The following is a 21,526-nucleotide window of genomic DNA, read 5'->3' on the forward strand; positions in this document are numbered from 1 at the left end:
GAATGTGCATCACCTGCATGAATTATGCCGGTCACTCAGCAGGATGAGGACAAGCAGCGTTCATCTCATCGCACAACTTTCATATGAAATAAATGCAGAGGGACGTTTCTAAACTAACGTTTAAAAAAAAAAGGTCCTCTAAACCTTCCTGAATATAAAAATCTGGAAAGCTGATCATCGTTGGACATGTCTGGTTTGAGACAACAAAACATTTTCTTAAACATTATTTGAAAACATGCTTACAGAGGCAGTTTTTGATAGAGGGTATATGGCAGTTGCCCAGGGCGACATCTGAAAGGGGCGGAGCACCCAAGAACTAGAAAATAAAATGGATGTTATCTGTCAGTTGTCCCCTGAATGACTTTGCTACTACTTGCATGCAGGTGTAGTGGAGTAAGTTTCCCTTAAAGGTAAAGGTAATTTTATTTATCAATCAATCAAATTTTATTTGTATAGCACATTTCAGCAGCAAGGCATTTCAAAGTGCTTTACATAATTAAAATAACCATGATTAATCACCACACCAGTGATTAATCTGATCATTTTTATTCATCGATCAACAGCACTAGTTTTTACTTTATCCATCTAACAAATCTTGTCTTTTCAAAACGTATTAAATGTTTATATTATTGAATTCTGAGAATTAATGTTTTTCCACTCTCCAGGCCTCAAAGGCACTCCTTCCATTATCTGCTCCCCAGACATGAAGCCCATTTTGAGCTGGACAGAGGAGCAGAGGGAGTCTGGACGGGAGGAGGCCGGCCCTTCAGATCTGCCCCAGATGTGTCCTTTAATCCTGTAATTAGCCGCAATTATAGTAACAGATCCAGGAGATGAAGTGATCGTATTTGCACACTGATTTATTCCTCCAATCACGCGACACCATGCTTCTTTTGGACACATTTCCACTTCCTCGCCTCCTGCTTTATCTCCCCGTTCTGTCCTGATACTCCTCCTCCCCCCTTATCTCTCCATACCACTCTCCACCTCCACAAATCTATCCAACCCACCCCATCTCTTTCCTTTACCCCCACTCCTCCTTTTTGTCCTAGGTGTAATTCATCAGGTTTCCAGCCTGAAAAGCGAGGGACACTGAGCGGGCTGAAAAAAAAGAAAGAAAATATAAGACAACAGAGCAGGATGGGACACAACAAGGGCCCCTTCAGATGTTGCAGATGATGCCTTTAATCCTGTCAATAGCTGCAATTATAGTAATTATCTCTAATAGCGGAGCATTGTGTTCAGCCTCTGATATGTTTAACAGATGATGCAGAGATGTGCCGCCTCCGCTCGCCGCGGAGGGAGCTTAGATTGATATTAATGAAATCAACAGAAAACAAGACAAAATTGATGATGGTCCCAGGAGGTTTAGAGGATTTTTTCAGCTCTCAGTCGAGGTTTAATGGAGGCCTCAGAAATGATATGGAGCGTCTTTGTGCTGCACAGAATGAGACAAGAGACAGACTGATGCCAAGAGGCAGAAAGGACTCACAGGATAAAGGAAAAATACGTCCTGGAAGGACGAGCGAGGAAAAGACACTGCGCTCCGACGAGACGCTACATTCAACACAGGTTTCACTTCACTACACCGAAGATGACTGTTCTCTCTGTTTTCCATTTGGAAACTTGTTCAGAAAGATGCATTTATGTACTTCAATAAGATTTCTACGAACAAGGTTGTTTAGCTGACTTCATCAGACCTTCACAGCAGTTCTGAGCTCAGTGGGAAGCAGAAAAGATGCAGAGAAGACTGAACTACAGCTACATTTAGAGTAACATGTGGAATGAAAACATATTTCAGGGGTAGTTTTACTACATTGTACTTTTTACCTTTACTAATAAAAAGTGTATTGAGATCTATTGTTCCTGGACTTTCTTGTCTTGATGTTCATTTCTAACTGCTGAGCCATTTGGAGATCAATAAGACACAGTAAACAGCAGATATCATCACTAGAAGTATCTCACTTACTTGCTATATCCACTCTAAGTATTGGTTGCATTTTTTAAGAATGTATTTTCTGCCTGAGTTTAGCATTTTATAATTATGTTATTTGTATTTTTTATTTAGTCATTATAAATCCAGAATTTGCACAGAACTTTATAATTTTGTCTGATTATTTTAAATATCAAATCATATGTTATGAAAGGTTTCTTCCAACACAGGTAGGCTAGCGCACTAGCTAATAGCGAAGCTAATTTTTAACGTTGCGTTTTTGCTAACATTTAGTACTACATTAGTCTTCCTACAGGCTTCATTGGGAGGCCATTTACAATACAGTGAAGTCGTCCTACTACACAGTATAATTTTTGTCATCTCTACACACCTATAAGTGTGCGGTCACTGATCACCGCTGGAAAACGGTGAACTGCTCCACCATCGGACATAAATCTCTTTATCAAACAGAAAAGTGGAAATATCTCAAAGTTTCGAAACGAGAAACGCCTCATGTTGCTGTTCGTCCGTTTTAATGTGTTTTAGATCATTTTCCTCTTGGAACAACCAGGTATGTCAGAGTTTCCACTTTATGTCTATGAATCTGGCATCCCATATCTGTACACCTGGTATACCGCATGATCAAATGCAGCATGATGCAGCCACTACCATGCTTTACAGTTGGTACATACATAGTCGTCATGTTTAATAGACTCAATTTGTTGCCTCCAATCATACTTTGATGTCTGTGTATTCAAATAACTCAAACTCTGACTGATCTCTGTGACCAGCAGTCAGTCTGTGCTGATTTAAAACTTACAATGATGTTTCCATTTCATGCCAAAGAACATCTTATTCCATAATCCTTTCTTCTGAGGGCGAAGGTTCAGGTCATGTTTGATACTTGGACAGGATAAAACTGTTTTTGTGTTAAACAGGCTGAGGTCAGCTCTGTTGATGTTTTATGGATGCCGCCGTGTCAGTGCCTGGAAATGAACTCAACTATTTCCGTTTGAAAAGCGTCGTTGAATATTCAGCTGCAACTACGCCAGGAAACTCCTGATGAACTCTGAAGCAAGAGAACGGAGGTTTTCACTGCTACACAAAAATAAAATCAAAATCTATATAATACAATGTTAATGACAGTAATGTGTGTATATGCACATACAGTTGTAAGTCTAATAAATATCAGATTCAACTGATTCCATCCAGATATTTTATACCTGATATTTTAAGAAAATTAGTAAAAAGACGTCAAACGGAAGAAAAACTTCAGAAAGCCCAGAGAAGTATTGATCATAACCACTTTAAAATATCAGAGGAAGTCTGGCAGCTTGGAGGGCAACTAAAGCGAAGCATCTCTGACCACACACACACAGCAGCTTCTCTTCTAAGAGGCAGGTTCTTGATGCAGTGATATCACAAGCAGACAGAGGAGAGCCGGTCAATAATTCATTAGGTAGAGGGTTAAACTCAAGTTCAACCTGAATAAACACCCTACAACCACATTCCTAGGAATTCACCAGGGTCGTCCTCACACACTCATAAACTCAAACTCTAAAGGCCTTTAACTTTCTCTCAGGTTCACAATCTCTCAACGTTTAAAACTTTAAACTTACCCTTTAATTTCATCCATCTATTCATGATGGATTTTACATTTGATGAATCATGAACTGACAGTGTTATAACAACAACTTTGCTTTCCCAAGCTGAGCTCCAGCACGTTTGGTCAACTGGTTTTCCCGCTGAATATGCAGTACAATGGCTGCTGGAGAAGTGTTGTTGTTATTGACTCACCATCCAGAAACCACTTGCTGCATTTTTGTTGATTGTGCAAGAGGCTCTACTTCTGCTTTTCAAAGACGTACAGTTGTATTATTGTGCATCTTTTTGCAGCCATTTTTACGTGCGAGTGTAAACATTGAGTTGGGGGTGTGGCCAGTAGCAGCTTGTTTAGATTTAAAGTGACAAGACGCTCACAATAGACAGAACTGGGCAGAGTAAAATCTCATAATCTAAGACTGATTTTGTGCAAAGAATATAATGAACATGTTTTGTTCACCTGCAGAAATTTATCCTAACTTAATAGGTCACGTTTAAAATCTCCCAGAAATAATCCAAACTAGCGACCTGAACTGCTTACCTCATACAGAGTGATGACCCCGTTGGTCTCATTGGGAGCTTTCCACTGCATGAAGATCTTCTCCTCATATGGAGTATTCTGCAGCGACTCCACCGGCACCGACCCGGGTACTGCAAAATAAATGATTTCTTTTTTCATTCATTTTGTATTTCACCATATTTCATACATTTTCACACTCCTTGCTGCAGCCATGGTGTCTTGCTGTTGTGTGTAACTTGTGTGTAAATGTTGTCCCTCATAACACTTCGTCAGACTTTGAGGAATTCTAGTATCTTCAATTCACAACAGTTAACAGATCGATTCTGTTTGATAAAACCTCTCTGAAAGTTTTAAACTCGTTTCTCTTGTTTCCAGCTTCGGCGTCATCTCCCATGCACATCGGTGATTCATTGCTCAGCACAACTTTTCTCAATCCTCTGCAGATTATTTTTGCTTCTCTTTATTTCACAACAACTGCAACAAAAATGGCTTACATTTACTCTCCTGGACGAATCTCACATTTCTTTCCATCAGTTTCTCATTTTTTTGAAATGCTTTGATGTCATAAGTTGGTTTATTAAAAGGTTTTTTTTTAGATTTTTTTCTGCATGTTTGTGAAATCTTTGAATCTCCTGTAACTTCCTTAAAATAGGTTAAAGACTTAAAGACATCTAAAATGTACAAATGTATTAAAGTTCAGCTATCATTTTGACCTAAAGCCAAACTATAATAACAAAAAAGAAAAAAAAAAACTAAGACTAACACTCTTTACATTATCTGTGAGATTTGATTTAATTGATTTAATAATAATGTGCATGACATTCATGTATTTCACAGAAATTTAGAAAACTTTTCTAATAAGTTGCCAAGCGTTGAGAGTTGGAGAAAAATGTGAAATTAAAGTTATTCAGCATTGAAAAAGAAGATTTGAGATAAATTCTCAAAAGTATCTAAAATGTAATTTCAGTTTTTTGCAATTTAGTTCCTCCAATTAAATCTAACAACCTTTTTAGAAGGACTGCATTTCTGAAAATAAATCTTTAATTGCTGCTTTTTCCTACAAAGAAAAGCTTCAGTTTCAATCAGCAAATTAGAAATGTCATGTGGAAGAAAACATTTCCTTCGTATTATATTACTAAAACTTTAGGTTTCTGGATTACTTGCTGCATTTAAGTGATGTTGTTATCAAAGTCCTCAGAATGAAAACCATTTTTGTGACATTTGTAACTTTCTGATTAAATCTAAGAGAAAAGTTGAGAACGTCTGCTGAGCTCCTAATGGGGGTTCTGATGAAACGTGGCTCACGTTGGGATGCGTTTAGTACGAGCCCGGCTATTTGTAGAAATTAAAGAAGGCACTTCCTAAGCTAAAGGAAGACAGACAGGCTGTAATGAAGGCATGCAGGGAATAATCCTGAGGTAACCCTGCAGACAGAATAATGGAACGACTGCTGAGACAAAAAGACAGCCGGCACGCTGATTTCCACGAACTGCAGGCGGATTTTTGACTCACTACTGGGAAACAATCTTGCATTTGCTTCAGAAAAAAATGTGTCAATTTACAAAGTCAATTACAGATTCATTCAAATGACTAATCAGTTAGAAATTTTCACCTTTGTGCTTTTATTTCAATTACTCAAAGCTTTTTTCTTTCTTAACATCCAGCTCAGTGACTTTACATCGTTACCTGTCCAAAACCATTTAAGGGCAGCAGGTTAAACGCTGTAACACAGGCTCAGCTTAGTAAACAGCAAACTCTACCTAGTAACAGAGCAGGGAGAGTATTTGTGTGTGTCTTTTCAGGAAAACAACATATTTCACACTCTACCAAGGTGTACAGACGGGGAGGGGAGTGTCAGACACCTTGTCTGGGAGAAGTAACAGCATGTTAAACATGCACAACCAAAACTACACACATAAACTGAGACACACTGACAGGTGTGAACTGTATAAAATGTTGCCAGGAGGAAGAAAAACTCCAAAGACTTATTTTGTTTGTTGTGCTTAAGGTGCTACTCAGGTTGAAGTGAAAAAAAAAACGTTGTGTCTCATTTTTGAGCATTTCTAATGTTAATCATTAAACTGCAAAGTGAGGATTAATTCTGCAGGTTTCCACATTAGAAGGTCAGAAGGCTGATTATATTCTGTAGGAATTTAAATCCAGGATTCATCGTGTCTGAATTTCTACTTTACAATATTTAAGCAACAACAAAATCATTTTCAGTTCAGCTAGATGAGTCTATTGTGTACTTAATGTTTGCAAAGCAAAGCCTATTTTCATGCACACTGCTTTCCAAGCACATAATTTAGTTGCTAAAAATAATCAAACATCAATAAAAAGTAGCAAATGAAAGCAACAAATTTTAATCTTTCTTGGGAAAACATGAAATAATAAGCATAAATATATTTCTGAATTATGCTGGGATGAACTGAATTAAGGGTTATGCAATTTTTAAACAAGGTTTCACATTTTCCTGGTCGATGTTTTAAGATTATCAGAAGGATCATCCAGAGTTGGAGCAAGCAGCTGCAGTAAAATCTCCTCTAAATCCTGTTTTGAATCATAAATTGCGAGAAAAAAAGTCAGAAAAATGTTTCAGAGAACAACAAAGCAGATGGAAAAGGCCAGCAGCTTCGTACGCGAGTCTTGGTGTTTGGATTTGGACTTTGAAACGAAATCAGTCCTGTTCTATCAACCTTTACATACTGTGTACTCATCAAACAGAGACAAGCGTTTCATGAGAACAGAGATGACCTTGCATGTTTCTAAGCTGATTCATAGGAAGTTGAAAACTAATTTTCAGAGGAATGACAAGAAAAGGTTTAAGAGCACAACAGAAAATTATGTTCTCTGGTTATTCGATCATCCATGACTATGTTCATGTCGGCAGCTGTTTTGGTTGGGTAAGAAGTGAGCCTCTTGGAAAAAACCACATCTGTTTTGGCATAGAAACAATTTTGTGTGACATTTGAGAGGGAAGGTAGATCACATAGTTCAGATTTCTACCCAACATCTGCTTAATCAACCTGATAAGGAAGCCAAGACGGACTACACCGTAGGAGAAACATACGGCGGTCAGAGCCCAACAAGAGAAGCTCAATGTTCTTTTTGACATTAAAAAACTTCCCTGACACCTTTTCCATGATGCTCAGACGTCCACATTTGGTTGGACATCATAAAAACAAAATCACAAGAACACAGAGTAGAAAAGTAAAAAAGCCTTGTGAGTCAGATGTGGCGATGCGCTCATGAATACACAAACATTTTAGGAAACTGTCGGAAGATTTTGATAAGTAATTCCAAGGTGTTGATTAAGGGCCCAGCCTGTGGAGTGCATCAAATTACCCTAAGAAAAAAATGCAATTACAAACTGCTATTTCATTCAACACCTTATCACTGGAGCGTGTGTCTGACGTCTGTGCTCGCTCTTATCTTCTCTGAAACAATGTCTGCCTTAATGTCTGAGGATATCTGGTGTTGGTGTGCAGCCCGAGCCGCCCTCGACACCTGTGAGTCTGAGCGGCTCCGTCTTATCTGCTGTTTGTCTCTCTTCCTCTGTTTCTGTGTGAACGTGTGTGTTCCTTCGCTCCTCGGAGGCAGAGACGGAGAAAAACAGTCTTCATTGAAAAGATAACAGCAGCTGTAACACATTAATCATAACTTGATTAACTTCCATCGTGCCACACATTGAATGCTCTGCCTCATTATGCGGGCAGCTCTGTTTTCTACGTGTGATTCTCTCCTTTGTTTCCGTTATTTCTCTCTAAATCCTTCCTTGTGTCCTGAGCTGAACTCAAACTGTCATTACTGGCATGTAATGAATCTGTTTTCTCCTTTGTCCAAATCCCATTTCAGGGTTTATTTCTTCTTAACTCTTAACTCATACTTAAAAAGAACAATGTTTAAAATACTCCAGCAGTGGTGGGCAACGCAAGCTAAAAAGTTAGTTGTGCTAATCCTGAAGAACTAATATAAGATTAGTTCTTTATGCCAACGTGTTATACCAACATGGTATTTAGCAGAAGAGCTAACTTTAGCATTAGCTTCATTTCCTATACTTTTAAAAAACATCTGCATAGATAAGCAAGTATTTTGATGCTGATTTCTACCATTATAAGTTCTATTTTTTTGAAATATTGTCATGTTTTTAAAAAATTTCAATTGTTTTTCATATAAATCCAGTAGTATTTGTAATTCATGTGGTTCAAGATGCCACAATAATCAGAGGTTAATCCTCTGAGAAAAATAATGAATAAACAATTTTTTATAAGCAGTAGGGAGTAAGCAGCAGTGCTGCTGGATTACATTTCACACTATAATCAAGGGATTACAGAGCATATTTTAGTTTTTCATGCTTTTGTGAATTTAGACAGGTGCTTTAGACTTGGGTTTTGATTTTTATTCTTTTTCCATACATATTTGGCTTTGACCAAACTTAACGGCAGGAGTTTATGACAAAAACATTTCTAACCAAAGTAATTGTTTTTTTTACTTGTCTGATCTTGACCTTCTATGATGAAAGGATTATAAAATGTCAGTCATTGTGTTGGAAGATCATCTTTCTGCACTGTAGTAGTGATAAATGAGGGCATAAAGACGGGATCTGAGATCAGTGTATTTGATATCTGCTTTTTGAGGCATTTGAAGATGATATTGGATATCTACAGATAAACAACTTAAGCCTTTAACATCTAAAAATACTACTTCTTTACCAACAAATACTCACACAGCCCCAGTGTTCTCTTACATGATAAATAAAGTAGGTAGAAAAATGGTACATCCCAGATCAGTTAAATTACTCATTTTTTTAATGTATTTTTGAAGCATTGGACCAGAACGTCTCAGTAAGACGAGAAAGCCACAGCTGTTTGGTCACAATGACAAAAAGATGAAGCTTTGAGAACTAAGACATTTTTGCAACTGTGAAGCACGGAGGTGGCGGTATCATGCTGGGAGAATTTTAACGGTCAGTGGTACTGGTATATTACCCAAATCCTTTATAGCCAACACAAAAAGACGCCTAGAACTTGATTTGGTGTATCGATCCAATGCAATCAATGCAAAGCAGACAAGACAGTAGGAGAGAAAAAGAGAATAAAACATATCTGGAAGAATATGAAAAAAGTAAAATTCATATGCATTTAAGAGTGATTTTAAGGTGGATGTAACTTTGGGAGCAGAGCAGCTAATGAGGGATGTAGAGATCAGCTGGAGGATATGAGCGGCTGGAGATCTGGGCGGTTCTGGACACTAAACTCTCCAACATCTAACCGGGTCGTAAACAGATGAAAAGGGTGTTAGCAGGGCTGGAAGGATGTTTGATTACCTTCAGATCAGTGTAAAGATGTTTGATAGGCCTTTACTGCTGGGGAGTTGCAGCCCAATAAGTTTAGATGCTTCTCTTACAACCATATTGATTCCTGCCTCATCCGCAGCTGAGCAGCAGCCAAACTGTAGAAACACATTATCTGTGGAAGGCGCCTAAAACTTCCCAACATCCCTAAAAAGATCAGAAAACGCTTACAAATATGGCTGGTATTGTTAGGATCAGAGGATAAGATGGTCCCTCTTGCTTCAGTGCTTCAGGTTTCAAAACTGAAATAAATCCAGGAAAATTCATGAAAAACATTTATTGCTAAAAAAGTAGGTGGCTGATACGGAAGAGGATTAAGGCTCAAGAATTACAATTTCTGACCTTAGTCTCTGAATTCTGACTTTTTATCTCAGAAAGTTAAAGTCAAAATTTTGAGATTAAAGTCAGAATTAAAAAAAAACAATAAAATAAAATAAAATATTTCTGAAATAAAACTCAGAATTCTGAGGAAAAAAAATCACAATTCAGATTTTTTTTCTTCAGAATTCTGACTTAAATTTTCTGAAATCAAAAGTCAAATTTCACTGATTTTTTGTGACCCTAATCCTCTTCCGTAGTTTGAAGTCACATTCTCCATGAATATTTAGGCAGATGTTAGTGGCAGTGAACGCCTCAGTCAATGTGGCAATAAATTGAAAGTTTTCATTCAAACGTTTTATTTTTAAATAATTTCCAGCTTAAAAACAATTAAATGTCTATTGAAACCGGTGTATGTAAACTTGTGACTGCGGTGGTGAATTTAGATGATGAGAAAAAATATTAAGTCTTAATTAAAACCTGAAAGGCAGACATTACTATTATAATCTAATGACAATGAGTCATGGGGGAAAAAAAAAAAAACTAATTTCATTTCTTAATTGCAAATCCTTCATTTAGAGTCTAAACACGGGTTAAAGATAATTTCTGTGTAATCAGCAAGACTGGAAAGTAATAGAAAAAAATCCTATATATGTATGTATATATATTTATATCTGTGTGTGAGAGAGATGGAAGCCGATTCATTTGCAGGAGCCATTACCGTACAAACAATAATTAGCCTCCGTGTGAACAATTGCTCTTCTGTTCCCTAATTACTGAGCTACAGCCAGGAGATTAACGGCGGTTAAACAAAAAGCAATTAAGAACAAAACAATTACCATTTTTTTAACCCTTTAAAGCCATTTCCACTACGCAGATGTGTTTGCTTTACTTTTAGGGAACATGCAGTTTGTGCGTGCTCAGCTGGTGAAGGTTCAACGTTCAGGCTGAGAGCTGATGTTCCCCAGAAGCTAAATTCAAAACATATTAGCTACGAGACGAGCGAAAGAACAGGCAGCCCTGCGAATCAGACACTAAGCTATTCCAGTTTATCACAGGCAGGGTGCTGGGAGAAATATAAGACATAAATGAATTATTAGCAGTTGTGGAGGCGCTTGTTCAGTGCAACATGAGGCCCTCTGGACAGAAAGCAGGAGGCTTAAAAAGTCTGTTCTGATATTTTCTGAACTGCTGGACAACACATGCACTCAGGGCGCTAATAATTTATGCTAGTAAGTTGTCCTGCCGAGGGGCGCAGCAGTATAAACAGAAATGTTGATTAGTGCAATTTTTGAAGGTTGCAGGCATCAGTGTGAAACTTCTGCTACTTTAGTAGCTCCAGAGATCTTCAGAGAGAGAACATGTGAGAACCAGCAGTTAAAACGAAGACGGCTGCATCTGGACTCATATCTACGGCCGAGTATTCGGGCCACTGTAGTTTAAGAAGATAAAATATGTGGCCACAAAATTTCTACATTAATTTCACTAATGTTAAAGAAAAAACTTAGATGTTCCACAATGTAAAAAAGTTGAAAATGTGCAAAAAGTGTAAATTTAACAATGTTAAACTACAATATTCTCTGACAACATAAAGTCAGATATTTGCACCACAAAATGGCACAAAAAGTCGCTACTAGCTTCTTTTTTAAGTTGCTAAGAAAAATTCTAAAAATTTTAGATTAATCTTAGAAATTTTCTAGAAAAAAATTACATTTCTGAGTTTGAAAAGTTGAAAATTTGCAAGAAAAACTTCTGAAATGTTAAGATTAATCTCAGGTTTCTATAAATAAATTTCTGAGCTTGAAAAGTTGAAAATGTGCAAAGTTTTTTTCTGGAAAATTTCTGAGCTTAACCTATAAAATTTTTTTGTGTTTTCCTGGAATTTTTTAACTTTTAAAACTCAGAAATTACAAAAACAAAAATCTAGAACTTTTTTTAGATTGAACTCAAAATTGCAGAATTTTTTTCTATCAAATTTTTAACTTTTCAACCTGAGAAATTTCTCATTTTTTTGACAAAAATGTACTGCTTTTTTTCTACCTACATCACTTTAAATGCCAAACATATTTAAAACTTGACAATATGTGAAAAGTCCAAGAGGTGTAAATACTTTTACAGGGGACAGTGAGGTGGTATCAATATTCACAGGTGACCTGCATTAATATTTGGTAAACTCGTAAACAAGCTCCCTTGCCGTGTCTCTGCGCTCTACATTCCTTAAAATAAAACGCAGCTTGTTCAGATTTGCGTTAAAAGCCTAAACTGCTGGAAACATTTTCCGTTTTCTTCTACAGTCTCCGTACATCAGAGACACTTTTTGCTTTCATGTCTGCAGCTGAGCAGCTCCTGAACCCACCTGTCAGTCACCCAGTGTGGGTTAGACAGCGACATCTCTCATCCTGTCCCTCCTGTTCGAGCAGTCTGCGTTCGGAGCAGGTAGGCGGCTGGTTCAGCTGTTTATTTTCAACTAACCGCCGACGGCGGTTGCGAGGTGTTTATAATGACTCATTTTTTGGGGAGCCGGAGGGTTTCTCCAGGGAGAGCCTGATCGCATACCGAGCTGCTGAAATGCCTCGAGATTCTACTAACCTGCTTGTATTTTGGATCAATAGAGTATTACGAAGTTTGATGCTAGACGTGTCAAAAGCATTTATTGTTGCCCACCGTCCTCCTCCGTCTGTTTGACGATCTCCTCGCTCTCCTTGCTGCCCTCGGGGTTGGCCAGAACGAGGCGCAGCCTGACCGTGACGAAGGGCCTCAGTCCCCTCAGCGTGTAATGAGACGACGTCTGGATCAACTCCTCAGCTGCAAACTCTTGCTGATTGAACACGTACTGGTACTGAACCTGCAAAAAATATAAAACATAAACACAATGTTTAGCTCGCTTCAGGCTGACTGAAACGATTCTAGCTGGAAAAAGCAAGAGAAAGTATAATTTAAACGTCAAATGACTCTAGGACTGTCTAGGACCTCCTCCTTGATTATGATTGTTTGATAATTGTCGGTAATTTCAACATTCATGTTGACAACCCCCAAGACCGAGGGGCAAAAAAGCTCTGTAATATATTAGAGAGTTTTGGTTTAACACAACATGTCAAACAAGCAACACACACTCATGGACACACACTGGACCTGGTTATCAGAGGGTGTGAATGTTTCCAGTGTCTCTGTAACTGATGTCGCCTGTCGAATCACTTTGCTGTTATCTTTGAATGTTCTTTATCCGTTAACCCACGTGGACAAACAGCTACTATCACAAAACGTACTTTCACAGAAAACACAGCAGAAACATTTAATCAAATCTACTCTTCTTCCTCGTCCTTAATGACGTAGACAAGTTGGTAGATGATTTTCAGTGCAAACTTTCAGATATCATTGATTATATTGTCCCCATTAAAGTGAAGGTTGTGTCTGGTAGGAAGAAATCTCCATGGAGAAATGCACAAGCAGTTCAATCTGCAAGACAACTCTGCCGTAGGGCCAAACGGAAATGGCGTAAAACTCAACTGCATGTTTATTATGACATCTACAAAGAAAGACTACGTAACTATCACACAACACTAAAACATGCAAGAGAGACTGTCTTTGCAGATGTCATAAACAAAAACCTTAACAATGCTCGAGCTCTATTTGCTACTGTTGACAGGCTCACAAATCCTCCTGTGATGCTGCCACCTGAACTTCAATCTAATGCCGCCTGCAACAAGTTTTCCAGTTTTTTTTTTCAGAGAAAATTCAAAAGATCAGAGGATTAATCTGCACATCCTCTACAAAGCCAGTACCAATGCTGTGCCCAAACAAAACAAATGCAGGAAAAATTACCCAATTTCAACTACTTAATTATAAAACCCAAGAAGAAATTATAAGTCAATTAAGCTCCAGTTCCGGTTGTCTGGATGTCCTACCCACACATTTCTTTAAGAAAGTCCTGCCTGTTGTTGCTAATGATCTGATCCAAATAGTAAACTCATCGCTGTCTTCAGGTGTTTTCCCCCAGGCTTTGAAAACAGCAGTTATCAAACCACTGATAAAAAAGAACAATCTGGACAAACACTGGGTGCCTTTAAATCTCAACTTAAAACCCACCTGTTTAGAGTTGCTTATGGCTAAATTAGGGTTAGAGTGCGGGTTTTGATGTCTTCGATGTTTTTAATGTTTTTATCTATTTATTAATGTCACATAATGTTTTTATTTTTTCTTTAATTATGTAAAGCACCTTGAAATGCCTTGCTGCTGAAATGTGCTATACAAATAAAATTTGATTGATTGATTGATTGATAGAAAAATATAAATATTTTATTAAGATAAATTCATTAGCAGTCAGACTTTCTTAAGCAGTTTTCTCCAGGTGTGCAGCTTTTTTAAAAGTCATTTTCTGTCCTTTCTGACCATGAAGGCCTAGTCTCCAGTTTGTGCTTAAAGTTGGTTAGTAAATAAGCTGTGGACAAAAGGAGACAAAGACAATCTGAAAAAATATACCAAAATTTCAGCTAACTCCCATTTAACTTGTTGGTATTTTCTCTTTGTCAAACTGTTTTATTTAGCATAATTCACAAAATAAGCTGCAAAATGAAGAAAAGTGTGTCTTAGATATGATATATTTCACATTAAATTAGAAATGAAAGCTTGAATATGGAAATGATGTATTAATATTTGCATTTGTTATATGTTTGTAGCATATGTAATGCTCGACTGATCTAATGATTTTTCAGATTTCTCATTTCTGCTCATCAAGCTCTGTGGGAAAGAGTAAAAACTTCTATCAAAGTATAATAGCTCAGTTTAGATGTATGCAGATAAACCAATCAGATTTCAAAGAAAATCTTTGAAAAATCTGCAGAAAGTCCAAAAAAAACTTTTGATCAATCCTGTTTAAAACATTATAGGAAAGTCTGGCTGTTCAAACGGGAAATATTTGGAGAAACAGATCAGAAATTCATCCTCCCAGCAGCTGCTAGACTTTATATCCATCACTAATTAGTTTCTTTAAGTTAGAGTATGCCATTTTTAATAATTGCACAGTATTATGCAAATTTGTCATTAATGTACAGTATGTTGCTCTTTGTTTCACCACTGAGGGTAGATAAGGTTTTTTCTTTTCTATTTGTTTAATATCAACTAAAACTTTCAGTAAGATTGAATTAATTTTGAAATATGCTTAAACCAAACTGGTAGAAAATCTTTTCTTTGGCACAAAATACTTTATTGGTGGAGAATAGTTGAGTGTCAGCTTTGTGACGTCGCTTACCGTCAGATTGTAGCTGTGGCATCGTGTTACGGCGTATCCAAACGTTTCCCACTGGATGGTCAGCTGGCGGGCGCGGACGTCCACCACGTTGACGTTCTGGGGTCCGTGGACGGGATCTGAAGCGACAGCAGACGGAGAAACAGTCGGATCAGAGCGGGAATCGATCCACTGATCCCTGGATTCGCTTAATCTGGCTGCAGTCTGAAACAAACAGCTAATCCCTGATCACTGGCTGATTCTGCTGGCTTAAATGTCTGCAAATTAACTTAATGCTACACATAATTCCTTACGAATGTAAGATATCATTTAGGAAGCTTTGGAGTAAGATTGTTAACCTGAGGAAAGTACCGATAGAAAAAAAGTCACATTTTAGATTGCCAGAACATAAAAAAATAAAAAATAAAAAAAATAAAAATAGAAAACTGCACTCAGAAATATATGCATTTTTTCTAACATGTTCAATTGCATAAAGACAAAACTAAACAAAAAAAGTAGTAGGATAGTATCTCATAAAATGCAGATTAAACTGATCCACTGGAAAAAACAGAAAGTCTTTACATAAAACATCCAGAAGCAAAACTGCAGAACTGGAGGCTCTGAGCAGAAAACAAAACCAACAACTTCATCATGAGCAGGTGTGACAGACAGGAAACAAAATAAGAACAACAAAATAAAACAGGAAGTCAACGGATCCAGAGACATTCGATCACCAGGGGGCGCTGCAATGTTACAGGGACAGCCGCCTAAAAACAGATCCCACAAGGAGCTGACATCCATTTACTTATGATAAAATACTTAGAACCAAAGATGATAAAACAACTTTCATTTATAAATTCAGGTAAGTTTTCAATTGTTCTGTTCAAAAGTCTTGATTTGAATTAATTTTATGTTTTCTTTCCAAACTGGTTTGGCTTTATTTATCTAAACGTCTATTAAAGTTTTTCTTTACTGCATTTTAACTCATTTTTATCCAGAATCTGAACAGTTTTGTTTATTAAACCACTGAATTCTGTTAAAGCATTAATGAACCAGTATATGACTCTATTAACTCCATAAATCCACAATTTTTCCTATTTTGCACAAATTAAAAATCTCAAACTGCTTGAATGATAGAAATTATGACTTTTACCTCCATTAAGCTGCATGTAAAACAGTAACAGGTTGAAAAACTCTCAGATTTCTGTGGTTCTGTCTGAGGTCTTTCCTGGATTTAGGATTTTCTTACAAATGCCACAGATAATGTTCTTTTTTAGTTTTTTCCTCTTAATAAATTATAAGCTGCACAGTTTGGTGTCAGACGGTTTTTGGAACAAAACAGAAAAATGAGTGAAAATCTGCCAGTTCCATAAGAAAAACATAGAAAGACTTACAGAAATCTGCAGAAATATTAATCAGATCCATTTAAGGATTAAAGAAAAGTTTGACTGCTCTGGAGTTAGAAACGGAAACTGCACTGCCAAAAACGTAGAGTCGGTTCTTTAAGAACAAACCAAGTCATAACGATTTCTCTACAGCTACAAACAGATCCCAAACTTTGAAAACTCAGAAATATGAGATTGCCTTGAAACAGAATCAAAACTTTAAAGCTGCTGTGGTTGATACCATACCAGTTGGATAAACTGGTACGGATAAACTTAAAGTTGGATAAACTGGTATGGATAAACTTAAAGTTGGATAAACTGGTATGGATCAACTTAAAGTTGGATAAACTGGTATGGTGGCATCTAAAAAACAACCTTCACTCAAATATTTTCATGTGTCATCAAATAATGAATAGAATTGGATTTTATTGAGTAGTTTTGACTCTGGCTACAACAGTCAACCTGTCCTACTTCCATTCACACACACACACACACACACACACACACACACACACACACACACAAACACACGCGCGCACACACACACACACACACACACACCCTCCAAGCACTGTCCCAACCATATGCTGGCCCCTCATCCGCTGCCTTCTCTAACCACAACTGACTCCAGTCTAACAAGCTTGTTGAAACTCATCTTCCTGTGAGTCTAATTAGCTTCTATCAGCTAACGACGGCAACCAAAGCAGGTCACTGCATAATTTAGAGGCTGTACTTTTTGGAGGAAAATTAACATTTTATTAATGGTGGAGGTGGAGCTCCTCCTAAAAAAAATAAATAAAAAAAACATGTGCAGGAGAAATGATTCCTGGCCGTAAAGCAGACCTTGGATGCTGGATAAACAACCCAGCCAATAAATCTACCTCTAGATCTCCACATTGATTCACAAACAAAAAGTTTTTTGTCAACACTTGGGGAAATCTTTATTTTTATATTTTGCTTTAGTTTCTCACCAAAAATTGTAGACAAGAGATGCAAAAAAATCTAAATGTGGTCAGAAAATCTTCTTCAGTGGATAAGCTGCTGCACGTGAACTGAACTAATTTAAGCATATTTCACAAACTTCTCATTCCATTTTTGTCTTTAATTAAATACTGGATTGATCAATGGGAAAGAATCCAACCGACATCACTAATAGCTTTGTGAATGCAGTCGAGTGCTTTAAAAGATTATTCGCTCAAGCTACTTAAATACGATGTCAGATGAGCCAAATAAGACAAAGATTAGACAACAGGATCCTGGATAAGCTGAAGCCATCTGAGCTCAATGTTTCTGCTGGTTCTGTTCACATCCAGCCCTGTGCCTTTATTTCCATCAGTTTAACTCCAGAGGTCTGGAAAATGTCTACCTGAGCTCATGTTTTCCCTTTGCTGGTTGGTATTAAATGTCTTAGAGAGCAGCTGGTTTGCGGATTTGAACTGTTGCGGTGTCCTCTGTCTTATTGTTTAATCCCGGGTCAGGGTTTGGTGGGGGTGGATCATTTCTGAGTGTTTTGTTTCAGAACAGGGAGGTTACCATCTGCTGCAGGTCTTTAGGTGACCAAAGACAAGATTTCTTTACCGCAGTTTGTAAACAAACCTTCTAATAAGTATCTCTATTTTGTTCCTGTGAGACGTTTTGTTTGGACAAAGTCCAAAAACTCAATTGAAGTTGTTTATTGCCGACCAATACTGGTTTTATAGACTCACAATCCATTTCTACCTCCAGCTTGACATTTAGCAGTGACTGCAGCAATTGTCGGTATGGTATTCAGATCATCTGGACAACCTCACAGCCAAACAAAACGTCCTACTTTTCTCATGAACATGAGCTGCCAGGTGTCGCAACATGACATTACAGTGAAACGTCTCCATAAACTGCCGCTTTGTTCCATTTGGCGAAGATCAGACAATTTCACTGAGCTTAAAAAAACGTGTAAACAGTAAATCCTGCATGTCTGGGTGATATTCTGCAAACTTTTAGGATGCAACATTTATGGACCATTTAAAGAAAGTTTGTGCAAAAATTATAGTTTTGTAAAGAAAATGTGATAAGGTTATAAAATAGTGAAGTTATAGAACATTAAAATTGCTAACAATACCAGCATAACACTACCATCATTATTAGCACCATAATTATTATTAGCATTAGCATAAGTTATCATTTTATAATCTTTTTTTCTCTTAATGTCTGAACTTTAATGTCTGTCTAACTGTGCAAAAACTTTACTTGTTTTTTGGAGTCAACCAGATGTCAAATTAATTAGGAATGATAAATTTGAACATTGCACCAACCACTGGTGTAAATTCAGGTATGATGCTAATTAGATCCACTAGGCACATAAGGAATAATGCCGAACTTGCTGAATATTTTATTAATGCTGTTCTTACTCAAAGAAGGCCTTTAAATTGAGTCAAAAATGTTTGTTTTTTCATCATTACAGTATAACAGTTACAGGTAAATATTACCAAAGTCATGTGATGTGCAGTCCCAGCAATCAGGCAATGGAGATTTTTCCTTTTGCTCCAGTGGAAGAAAGTACATCCTGCTTCAGATCTAAACTTTTCCAGAGAGCAAACAGGAACTAACCTGTAATTATGCTGCTACCAGCAATAGCACACACACACACACACACACACACACACACACACACACACACACACACACACGATGTAATTCCTATAATCCCCCATCACTGAGTCATGGAGTGAATAAAAACAGGTTTTCACAAAAATACATTAAAGCTTATCTGGCCGTCAATTTAAAGAAAAGATTCAACCTGAGGTTACTAAATCATAAATTTGCTCAGAGTTCTGGGATAAAACCAACAACAGCAAGTAGACATTTATTTAATCCTGTAGCTAGTTTGGTTTTTAAGAATCCTAATCTTTTAGTAAATCTAACTAATGCCAACATGAACCCTCACTAATCGGAGATGGAAGTAGCTTTAGCAGAGTTAATCACCCGACTTAAAACAAAGTTTGGATCATTTCTAAGTGTTTGTTTAAATAGACCCATCTCCCTCCAGTGTCAGGGGGTTTGAAGTTCATCTCCATCTCATTTCCTGCTAAATCGAAGGTCATCCGAGAACCGATTTCTAAAATGTTTGCTGAGAAAACAACTAGCTGCAGAGAGATGGAGTGGTATGGAGAGCAGGAGAGCTTAAGTTTGAATTATAACTTTGTTTACATCGTTACAGTGATGAGACCTCCCCAGATGACCTTGGTCATGACAAATGCCAGATTTTGTATATCATTCATTTTCTGCTCCACTCCTTCCTCACACCGCATTAATTATTCCTTTCCACATCCATTTCAGTCGTTTCTTCACACCCACTCTGGACCTGGCTGAACCTCTAACATTTGTCGAGATCAACAGAATGACAGACGAACGTGCTGAGAAATATAAGATCATTAGGTGTCTAAAACAGGACTTAATAATCAATAATAAGTATGGAGAGGCTGGGTTTGGCATGAGAACGCGCCAACTGACAGATGGGATAAAATATGTATGCATGGAGGAAGAACAATATGGCTCCACAGGGATATGGTCCCAACAGTGGCTGCTGGCCTCATTAATCAGGAACGGTCAAGGGTTGGCATGTTAGCTATCACACGCTGTGAAAGGCCAGAGTAGATGGCAGCGCTACAGCACAGTGCGGGACAGTGAGGCATGCAGCAGAGAGATTACAGCACCGCCTCCTCCACACCATCATCAATACAGGAAACACAAAAGAGCCGAACGTCGCCACGATGAACACAAACCACAAAAACCAAGTCACTGGACTAAAGCACCTACTAAAATATACTACAGAACAGTTGAAACCAAAGGTTTAAAAGACATGTAGATTTTTTTTCTAAGTAGTTATGTTTCCATGTAACAATTTGACATTTCAGGTTGTCTACTCCAGAATACTTTTCTTGAGTTTACAAGTTACTTTTTGGAAAAAAATAAGGTAATTAAAGAGTATTTCCTAAAACTCATAGCATACTTTAAAAAACAACAACAACAACAACAAACTCAGTTTAGCATTAGTTCACCTGAGACTTCAGCATTTTATGAAACAAAAATGCAACATTGTGAATTCTCTTTACCTTTCAGGTTTATCTGATAACAGGACACTTTCTGGAAATTATAAGTTACTTTTCCAGAACTCCAGAAACTTACAGATGACATATATTCTACTTAAAAGTTCATTTTTAATTATCATCTGGAATTACAGGTTACTGTCACACAAGCTTCAGCATGCTAACAGGCTACATATGTACAGGTTTTTCTACAAAACTATTCATTTTATTTCATATCCATGTTTTAATGTTTACCACTAGAGACACTGCTGCATGCTAAAGTTAAAGATTAAGGAGCTTCTAGTTCAGATTTTCTGTCTATTTTAGAGTATAATCAGTTCAGATTTAGTTTTCTAAGTGTTACCTGCCACTTATCACCAATGAAGGCCAACAACCACATATTCTGACAGACAATCTGTTGTTTGACCTGAAGCCGACATAAAGTTGTTCTGTCTGTCTTTGAAAGTCCCTCAGAGCCTACAGGATGTTCTGGCAGGTAGGTATCTAGTTCAGGAGAGGGCCTAGTGAGGGATTGTGTTGTGGGATGCTTTCCTGAATCTGATGAATGAGCAGCAGAAATGGAGCCATTAATCCAGAGACTTTAGGGAGCCGTTCCAGTGAGAAGAGAATGAGGGGAAGAGGACGAGCGGAAATCAATCTTTCTGCCTCTTTCTGCTCCTCGGCCTCTGCTTTGTAGCTCCACAGTTATTTTTCTTTTAATCTGAAAACCTTTTCCATCTTTAATTTTATTTCTTATTGCATATTGGACATTGTGCTTATTATCTTTTGCTCTTTTGTACACTTATGTTTTATTCTCCCTGCATCGTATTTCACTGTTTCTTCTGGTTTTGTTGCTGTTCTCTCATTCAGCCTGTAGATGACTTGTTAGCCACATTTTCTTCTTCCTGGATCTCTTGTTAAAATGTGTTTTAATGCTAAAGCTAGATGAAAAATTGGGTCTTTAGAAATGAGTGGAGACTCCAGGTTCTTGCAGAATAACGTGCATAGAGGGCGATAACTCTGAGTTTTTCTGCTAATTGAGGAAAATATGAATTCTGTAAATGTATGTTTTAGTAAATAAGACATTATATATATATAAAAAAAAAAAAAATTCCCCTCTCACCCTC

At 37.4% G+C, this 21,526-nt stretch overlaps 1 protein-coding gene across 4 annotated transcripts in view; it reads right to left on the minus strand.

Moving 5' to 3' along the window:
* The window catches only part of LOC106964180 (receptor-type tyrosine-protein phosphatase T-like), a 153,211-nt gene that overhangs the window by 65,033 nt on the left and 66,652 nt on the right, over positions 1 to 21,526 (minus strand). For all 4 annotated transcript variants that reach the window (XM_015059535.1, XM_015059533.1, XM_015059534.1 and 1 more), the window contains exons 7-9: positions 14,975 to 15,090; positions 12,391 to 12,571; positions 4,077 to 4,186 (exon numbers count right to left, since the gene is read on the minus strand). In XM_015059535.1, coding sequence (XP_014915021.1) covers positions 4,077 to 4,186; positions 12,391 to 12,571; positions 14,975 to 15,090 — 407 coding nt within the window. The remainder of the gene's footprint in view (positions 1 to 4,076; positions 4,187 to 12,390; positions 12,572 to 14,974; positions 15,091 to 21,526) is intronic.

This window comes from Poecilia latipinna, unplaced genomic scaffold, assembly GCF_001443285.1.
Source record: "Poecilia latipinna isolate Pla-1442-1.1 unplaced genomic scaffold, P_latipinna-1.0 Scaffold1634, whole genome shotgun sequence".
NCBI lineage: Eukaryota > Metazoa > Chordata > Actinopteri > Cyprinodontiformes > Poeciliidae > Poecilia > Poecilia latipinna.